This window comes from Pollicipes pollicipes, unplaced genomic scaffold, assembly GCF_011947565.3.
Source record: "Pollicipes pollicipes isolate AB1234 unplaced genomic scaffold, Ppol_2.1 Scaffold_4002;HRSCAF=4701_pilon_pilon_pilon, whole genome shotgun sequence".
In the NCBI taxonomy this organism is placed as follows: Eukaryota; Metazoa; Arthropoda; class Thecostraca; order Pollicipedomorpha; family Pollicipedidae; genus Pollicipes; species Pollicipes pollicipes.
In genome coordinates this window covers 1,464,986-1,474,384 of record NW_023596420.1, presented here as the reverse complement: position 1 = coordinate 1,474,384, position 9,399 = coordinate 1,464,986, and the positions used below count along the sequence as shown (strand labels likewise).

The 9,399-nt window shown below is 50.6% G+C and overlaps 1 protein-coding gene across 1 annotated transcript; it reads right to left on the bottom strand.

Annotated features, from left to right (window-relative positions):
* Nucleotides 1–4,111: 4,111 nt before the first annotated feature.
* On the bottom strand, nucleotides 4,112–8,845 carry LOC119093073 (uncharacterized). The gene is made up of 4 exons (XM_037215961.1): nucleotides 8,650–8,845; nucleotides 7,123–7,343; nucleotides 5,860–6,038; nucleotides 4,112–4,920 (listed from the first exon to the last, which is right to left on the bottom strand). Exons 2-4 carry the CDS (start codon nucleotides 7,297–7,299, stop codon nucleotides 4,707–4,709), a joined length of 570 nt encoding a protein of 189 aa, XP_037071856.1. The 5' UTR covers nucleotides 7,300–7,343; nucleotides 8,650–8,845; the 3' UTR covers nucleotides 4,112–4,706.
* Nucleotides 8,846–9,399: the final 554 nt, after the last annotated feature.

The following is a 9,399-nucleotide window of genomic DNA, read 5'->3' as shown; positions in this document are numbered from 1 at the left end:
GACACGTGGCACTGGTGTCCTGGCCCCGACACGTGATGCTGGAGTCTTGGTCACGACTCGTGGCATTGGGGGTCCTGGTCACGACATATAGCACTGGTGTCTTGGTCACGACACGTGGCACTGGTGTCCTGGTCACGATACATGGCACTGGTGTCCTGGTCATGACACGTGACACCGGACAGCGCATCCCTCGAGATCATCCTTCCCTGACCACGAACGACGGACCCCTATCAAAACTCGGGATGTACTCTAAGTGGGCTCGCTTCTGTTACCTTGTATATATATATATATATATATATATATATATATATATATATATATGTAGACCTTGTATATATATACATATATATATATATAGACCTTGTATATATATACATATATATATATATATATATATATGTATACTGATACATATTTGACCATCAAATCGTCTGCCATGCAGGTTTGTTTAAGATCTTGGAGAAGTTGCATTTAATGAGTATATCTACGCTTGCAGGGATTCCTTGTTATTGTTTTCTGTGCATTCACTGAGGCCAGAAGTAACTCGCGTTGACTTGCATCTTTCCAGTGGCATCATTATTCTTATCATGACACATTTCATTTTGATACAAACTCGCAACATACAAACGACAAGGTACGGTTACATGGAAATACTTAGCGATAATTAAGTAAGCCAATGTCGTGAAATTGTACAAAACCTAAATAAGGTAGTATAACTTTTCGGGTGCGTGAGACTCAACGATGCAACACTTACTGAAAACAGGATAAGTTAAGATAGATCATATTTGCCAGTGGCAACAATCGTCTCTAAATGAGATGAAGGGCGGCTGAGGGGTAGGGGTTGTCGCGTTGTGAAGACTATGCTTTGATCGTGAGGGCCCCCAGAACATAAGACTTTCCTCTGCTTGACGATAATGATGTCTCTTGTGAGGTCACCTCAAGTAGTCACCACTTCACACCGTGTTCTTCTCTTATGTGATATTTTGTGGTACCGTCAGTCAAGGGTGTGGTCAACTGTCGTGAGAATGTGGTGGTAGTGACAACAGCGTGGTTTGAAAGCTTCAGCAGTCCACAATCTCCTATGTCACAACACAATTTGCGAGGCTCATGAGTGCGTTTCAAGGCGTCAGATTTGGTTGTGACGATATTTTCATGGTGTTCTCAACTACATCTCCGGTTTTGCAATGCATAAGCGTTGTTTCGCTTTCCTGGCTACTGGTTCGACATCACGAGACCTTGTTTTCTTAAGACACGCCCGTCTGTCTTGCAGCTGACATTTGATTCTGAGTCTTACGCTGATTCTAACTCTGATTCTCAGATAACTTCTGGATTCTCTTTGGTTGATATTAGACGCCGCAGTTTTCGTCTGATATCGTGACGTTAACCTGCTGGTCTCATGGGCGAAGACTTTATTGGAGTAACGACTATTTGCAAGGTTTCGTTTGAAGCACAGTAGTTCATTGTGCAATGGCGTCCAATTCAAAGCAAAGTCTGAAGGTTTTTCGGAGGTATGAGTCACGACATTGATCTTGTACCGTCCTGCGCACTCGTGACACTGAGGTATCGCTCAGCATCTCCTGGCTTTCGGTGTACTGTTGTAAATCGCTGTTGCTCAGTAACGATCTCTTTGTCTAAAAATGGGATGCAGCTGGCTGGCTTATTCATGTTGTTAGAATTGGAGGACGCATCTAATACCTTTGAACACGGATCCGGTGGATTTCAACATAAATTGTTGCGGCTGTTGCGTTATAGATCCGTGCTAGTGGTGATTAACTTTTGCACGAGCCTCTCAAGGGGCTCGGCCCTCTTGAGGCTTCCAGCAGAGGTGCCCAGCATGGACATCGTTGTTTGCGCTGGTGGTGAAAGTTTTGGCCATAAAACTGCAGGGAGCAAACGCATTGTAATATGAAATGGCGCTCAGTATATCCTTTAAGTTTTCACGGTATTTCGATGACACGCCCCTGTTCGTCAGGGATAGTGCCTCAGAAAAAAGGTCATCATAGTTGTGAAATATTTTTGATCACTTTCCGCTTGAAGCTTGATATGGATAAATATGGCTCCATGCCGTTCGGGAAAAAGTGTTTTGTAAGGACACCATGCGTGTTTTCTTTTCTGTTCAGAAGACAAGATTCATGGTGTCTGGCTTTACGCAACAAAGGATTGCAGCTCAATGAACTTGGAGGCCGGCGAAGCAAAGATTAAACGCACATTGGATCAATGGTCGCAGCGGATCTTGACGTCAACAGGAAGATAACCATTGCTTAATATTTGAATGTGTCACTCGGTATGCTTATGTCAACATTTACGATGTACAGGAAATAATTCACTGGGTTTTATGATTGGGCTATGAAAATGATGTGAAGAAGTCATTCTGCTAAGCCACCTAAGGTAACTCTTAGAATGGGTGCTGAAAAAGGAGGCATTGAAGGCCTCTAACCTACCGCCAATGAATCGATCAAGTAGAATCGCGTGGATACGGCGGATGGCTTGACTTCATGGTGCCACGTTTGTTACGGCTTTAAAGGATGATCTACGGATGCAAATGGGTGATGTTGTTTGGATAAACTATGATGATAAATGCATTAACGACGCGCAGATTGCAGACTTCTTCAGAGACATGTTCGGATGGGTTAAAGATTTTGGCATGATCAAAGAGCCACCAAGTGTAAAAGAAATTCGGCAGCAGTGTTTCTGCTGCAGTGAATTTAATGTGGTGTTCAATTTGTGGGCAATGCAAGACAATACAGGAGAGCATTGAAGGACAGGGGCGGGATGTCAGTTGATGATCTCATGCTACATGATTAAGCGTTCTTGCGTCTCCATCTTTTGGTGTACATACACTTGTTGGTGTGCACTGGTTAGTACCGGATTCTTCCAATACAGTGGAGCAGGATGCTCAGACATCGTTCGTCCCTTTCAGCATGAGAGGATGCTCAGACATCGTTCGTCCCTTTCAGCAGGAGAGGATGCTCAGACATCGTTCGTCACTTTCAGCAGGAGAGCGCGCCCAGGCGCATGTGATTGGTTAGCAGAATAAAAAGAGCAAGAAGCTCCACTCGGTCTCGTAAAATGTAGCTATTTTTGTTCTACACAGATTTCCAATGAGATGCCAACGGCAACGGGAGGTCTGAAGCGATGGGAGGCCTGACGTCTCAATTTCGGTGACAAGTGCCGCAACATAGTCTTAGTGCCGTTTGAAATCACTGTATCAGCTGCACTCTAAAGCTTGCAGTGCATTGTCATACACACGCGCATTCCAACCAGCAGATTTGGTTGCATTCGAACGTGGTCCAGAACCTATGTCGCGATAGCTGCGGCGAAGTGGAGACGTTGAAGTAATGCTTGTTTCCTTGTCTGCGAGCTCAGCTTTCTGGAATAAGCTCTCTGATGAAATGAATTCCAAACTAGAAGAAGGGACAGTCACACAATTCACATTTTTCACATTTGATTCACATGCTGTGAAGTCGTTTTTGGTTGCTTGTGTGTGTGTGTGCGTGTGTGTGCGTGTATGTGTGTATGTGTGTGCGTGTCTGTGGGTGGGTGTACGTGTATGTGTGCGTGTGTGTGTGTGTGTGTGTGTGTGTGTGTGTGTGTGTGTGTGTGTGTGTGTGTGTGTGTGTGTATGTGTGTGCGTTGTGTGTATGTGTGTGGTGTGTGTGTGTGTGTGTGTGTGTGTGTGTGTGTGTGTGTTGTGTGTGTGTGTGTGTGTGTGTGTGTGTGTGTGTGTGTGCGTTTGTGTCTGTGTGTGTGTGTGGTGTATGCACATATAGACATACCAATCGAATTTAAAATGGTGGTCGTTGACTGACGTCACCTCACGTTAACAACAGCTGACAGAAATGTGGAACATCCTCCGGAACAGCATACAGTGATCACCTATTTCATTTTCGAATTGCTACAAATTGCCTGTTTGATGCAATGCTACCGTTGTGGTTTGTCGCGCCAGTCGACGCTTGGGGACTCCCAAATCAGAGTGCCCTTTCAGTCGTGAAGATTCAGCAGCGTCCCACGCGTGACACAGTTTGCCGCGTCAAGCCTGGAGAGCAGCATTGGTAGTTGCGCTGGTCCGCCTTAGCGACCGGATCAAAGTGTGCGCTACCAAAGGCTGTTCATTCCTTTTTGAGTATATTCTGATGCATATATTCGATAGCAGTAACAATCGCTACAAACGTGATCACTACACAACAAATAACAGCTCAGATAAAAACATCCTCCAACCGTGTCGGAAGAGGAGGAAGACGCTTCGCCCTCATTCGCAACGAATGAAGCCATGGCGGTCGATGATGACTATCACTGTCCGCAACGGAATATTAACAAAACCAAACATACTCAACAACTTCCGCCAGATACGAGGGAGGGTAAACAGCTCCTTAGCGGCGACAAGCGCCACGCGTGCGCGAGTCTTGTGCAACAACCCAGTCTCGTAGACTACGTACAAAAGTGCCCATTTTACATCTCAGGTAAGCATGCTAGCTCTCACTCTTCCTCTCTCCTCTTGCGTCATGCAACACGGAACTCGGCCCAATCTTCCCCTGCTTCGCGCGCGGCTCCGTTGCCCAACACACTTTCGACCACGGTCACCGCCCTCCCACCGTGTCCGCCTCTCGACTGACCGTCACGTTCGTTGGCCCGCTGTGCGTCAGCCGTGACGCTCCGCTTTTGGCCGCCGATTGCGCCGGTCGGCCCGGTGTGCGCTGATTCGCGCCCTACTTGCCCGGTTTCATCGAGCTGAGCATGGAGGGCACCAGCTCAACCACGGAGCGCCACACGGTCACCATCTGGTCGCCGGCCATCGGGCAGGCCTTAAACAGGGTGTCGCAGGTCGCCTGGTTCAGCGACTTGGCCCCCATGAACGCCGCGTATTTGTAGATGCCGGCCGGCTTCTCCAGCTCCTCGTTGCGCACCGTGAAAGGACGCTTCCTGCGAGCACAACACGGCGTCAGCGCCATAGCCCCGAGACGGGACGCGTTATTACAGAGATCTTACTGCTGTGAATGTCTCTGGTCTCTCCGATGTACGGCACAAAGCTGCAGCAGCACATAGCGTGCCGTTTTCTCGAAGCATGTGCTTATGATCGCTGTCCGTAATAAAATTATTTTCATAAATTTGAACGCCAACTAAGCGAGTGTGGAGGCCATTAGCAGGGGCGGAGTGAGGACCACAACGTGACTACAACATGGTATCTCAATATGCATCTATGGGAGACTGCATTTTTGTGCAAGAGCCTAACCGGAGGAGGTGACGCCTAATTGGCCAGCTTTTTACGCAAGATCACGGTGGACAGGAAGTACCTTGTATCCGCGCGGCCGAGTCAACGCTTTAAGCCGTACTCATGGTACCCACACAAACAATTATTGATATATGCAGCTCTTCCTGCCCTCATTACCCGGTCAGATGCCAGGACACGGAACGAGGCGGCGGTATGCTAAAGGCGTGTAGCCTGGCCTGTTTACATGCTTAGACGGTTTGCCACATAACGCGTCCCCGATTTCACCCATGAAGTTGCGATATGGTGAAGCCTGTCGACAACATGATGATTTTGCCTATTGGCAAACTTTCACAGTCATGAAACCAATAGAATGCCGCTCAGTTCGGAGGTAGCAGTCTACTACCGGGAAATACAGTACTAACTGTTGTGATCAACGCCTTCGCTATGTCCTCAGTACCGTTAGCAAGCTATCACCAGACATACATCTCAAGACCATCTACAATTATCGGAACCTTCGCCGAACCGCATGCCTGGCCGCCTGGTAAGTCGTATAAATCCCGGCCGTTGTGGGCCAACGACCCCGGACAAGGCCCGGCGTTCCCAACGCTCCGTCTGGCGTGCGTCCCGTACGCCGCGTGCCGCCGGCCTACCCGAACATCCTGAGCAGCAGCATGTCTTCAGGCCGGGCCAGGTGCTTGGGCAGAGCGGCCAGCGTACAGGTCAGCTTCAGCGCGCAGCCCGTGTCCTTGTCGACCGTCCACAACATGTCGTACATGTCGTCCGGGTCGCGGCCAATGAACTGGTCCATGTTCTGGAACATGGTGAGTACCTGCGGCCGGGTAGGACGCCGTTAATTGCGTGCAGAGGACGGGAGGGTCGGCCGACACACTGGCTGCGGTGCGGCCGGGTCGATACATGCGCTGAGTTGTTAGTTGGTGGAGTCTGTGCCGCGGTGGAGTCTGACGTACAACAGGTCAGCAGCGGCCACGATAACACAGCTAGGTCAGGCGGACATTGGCAGCCTTCGGTCCGTTCGGATGTGGGGCATGGCTTATTTTATTGCGAGACGACCTGCAGGTGCAGTTGCGTGAAAGCTGGCTGGCGTGCCTGTACGTGATGCAGCAGCGATCTCGAGATGTGACGATATTTGCCAACATGTGACGACGACTCGTTGTGTCGTGACGTCACGTCGGTCGGATGTTTCTCAGCTGGCACGATCGATCAGACTAGGCAGACGTTGCAAAGTAACCGGACTAAAAAGTATAAATGACTCGTTTCCGATCATCTTGCGGACAATATGTTGCAAGTATGTTGTTGCAAGCAGCATGCATGTGTTGGTGCAGGTGCTACGGCATTAAGAAGAGCGATGTCCTATAAAAAAAAACACCAAAAGTGGCCATATAAATTGAAAGAGAGGGGTTCCTTCCCGTAATTGCGCTTCTGACCCATTGCAGGCGAGTTGACTGACCGTCAAGACCGGACGCACGAGACAGGCAAATGCAAATGAATTTCCCGCCGGCCACTTAAGCCAGTAAGCCTTTCGCTGGGTGCGCCCTGAGTTTGCAGAGCCATTCACAGCTTGCTGCCGGTTGCCGGCCGGTTTACTCAGTAACCCCTGAGATCTTCACATCACACTAAATGTTCATGTCGGAGCCAACATTACCATCGAATGAAATAACGTTAGCTTTATTTAGCCCGAATTCGCTGTGTTCAGCGAGTGCCTGTACGGGGTATGACATGACCTAGAGCATGTCCTGACCTCGAGCATGGCCTGACCTCGAGCATGACTTTACCTCGAGAATGACCTGACTTCGAGCATGACCTGACCTCGAACACGATCTGACATCAGAGAATTCCCTGACCTGGAGCATGCCCTGACCTTGAGAATGACCTGATCTCGAGAATGACCTGACCTCGAGCAGCTGGCGGCCCTGCTCCGCCTGACCCTGACGCGATTGCGCCGACAGGTCCCTCTTGTCGCGACTCGGCGCGTTCAGCAGCTTGGATGTGACGAGCATGAGGGCGGGGATGGCGGACAGCATGGAGCCGCCCTCCAGGGCCGACACCTGCTGCTCGGGCAGCGGCGACATCCTCCGCGACGCTGGGGCGACCTTGCTGACCTCGAGCGCTCCACCTGTAACGGCCGGCGTATGGGGTCACAGCGCGCTCTCCGGCCGGCGCCGGATCAGTTCTGGCGCAGCCGAGCCACGGACCGTCGGCAGACGGGCCCCGCCGGCGGCCAGTTTTTCGCCCCGAGCTAGGGACGAAGCGCGCCTGATACCGTTAGACCAGAACCGGGTCGGGACAAAGGTTATCTCGGCCGATATCGCCATTACCTACCGTTAGGTCCTGGGAACAGACGTCAGGCTGGACACGGGGCGGGCAGCGGAGGCCTTCTCCCAGCCGATGTATTGGTGTTTTGACGCACCTTTGTTTACGTGCTGCATCTGTGCGTGTGCGCATGTACGTGCGTGCGTGCGTGTGTGTGTGTGTGTGTGTGTGTGTGGTGTGTGTGTGTGTGTGTGTGTGTGTGTGTGTGTGTGTGTGTGTGTGTGTGTGTGTGTGTGTGGGTGTGTGTGTGTGTGTGTGTGTGTGTGTGTTTGTGTATAAGTGGTGCTTAAAGAGTGATTGGCATGCACGTGTTTGTCGAAATTATGAAAACAGATATTTTGGTATAATTCACACCGCTGTATAATTTAAAAGGCAGTAGGAAACGTAAAAGTTGAGCAAATATGTGAAACCAATCGAGCCATTAACCAGGTAAGATTGCGGTCCTGCATATCTCACTTGCGGTGCGGTCGCGGACTGCGGTCAGCACTGTCTTCAGAACGCCTATCTTATTGTACTGTTTGACACCTGAAGACGCTTTCAAGGCGGGATTTAACACGGAAGATGAGCCCCGCAACTACCTACATTTCTGGATGGGTGGGACGAGCACGGGTGGAGGGTGTTGAGAAAAGCTGGTGCTGCAAAGGCCCTGGACCAAGCAGCATCCAGTGAAACAAATTACAACATTGGCTGTGTTTGAGGAAGGTTGGTGTGACGGCCACCACTTAAGCCGTGCCGTGTTTCTCACCCACTAAAGAACTTGTTTGGCCTACCGCTGGATAAAAAAGCTAGCTAAGTATTATTTTTTTTAAATCGCCGCCAAACAAATCATCCACAGGTGTGACCACGTTCAGATCACTCATTTTGCACCTGAAAGACACCACTTGTTTGAATCAAACTGTCTTGCAGTACGTATATTGTAGTCGCGGCATACTGCGGGTCAGCTGAAGCACAATTACCTTCCTTCAAGCAATGTTACAAACTCGTTTTGAAGATCTCACGCACTCCTGCCAGCCGCTACAATCTGTTTACACGTGTCCAGTCGATCACAGGCTGCCACCATGGGCAGCGGTCGGCAGTGGGCCGGCTCCCGGCCGGACAGCGGTGCTCACCTGTGCCTCCGACCGCTGCTGCTGGTGCCGCTGAGGAGCCGGTGCTGCGCGCTGCTGTCGGCTGGCCTCCTCGGGAGCGAGTGGTCCGGCCGGCCCGCGCGGCGCACCACCTCGATCGGGGCCACTGGCGCGGGCGCGTCTCCTGACGAGAGCGAAAGGCGACGGCCACGGCGCACCAGCACCTGTGCACTGTGCAGCGCCGCCGAAGGCGTGCTGGTCGGGCGGTTCAGCGCGCTAGCTTTCGCTGGCGTGGGGGGTGTTTGTATGTGTGTGACGGGCCCGACATGCAGGCCCAGCGCAGCTTCACAGAAGCCTTTCGACGGTTCCGTGTCGCTCATTCAAGATGTTGCGAAATCGCCACTAGATGGCATCAATTGGGCGTGGTGTTGCAGAGGTGGCGTGTTTGCAGGTGTGGCCAAGCTACGGCAAGCTGAAATTTGTGAGTTTGGCATCATATGTTTTGAAGCTGAGATAAGGGTTGCGCAGTACTAATCAAGTGGTACTTAAAAAAAACACCTGCCGAGCCTGCAACTAGGCAGCATTACCCATAAAGCAGAAACGAGAAAGTTAGAAAAACCAGTGGACCGTTTCTCCCTCAGGTCATTCGATATATGCACAAGCGCGAGTAGTAAATAACTGGCCCAAAAGTCACTCACAGACTCTGGAAGCAACCAGCAAGGCTATGGAATCACCTAAAGAGTCAAAAGCTGTTAAAAGCACTCAGGATAACCATGGGCCTTTGGATGGGTG

Coding starts and splice junctions, on each gene's coding strand:
- LOC119093073 (XM_037215961.1), bottom strand. CDS start 7,299: ATGTCGCCGCTGCCCGAGCAGCAGGTGTCGGCCCTGGAGGGCGGCTCC. Junction 6,039..7,122: donor AGGGCCGCCAGCTGCTCGAG/GTCAGGTCATTC, acceptor ACCCGGCCGCAG/GTACTCACCATGTTCCAGAA. Junction 4,921..5,859: donor CTGCTGCTCAGGATGTTCGG/GTAGGCCGGCGG, acceptor TTGTGCTCGCAG/GAAGCGTCCTTTCACGGTGC.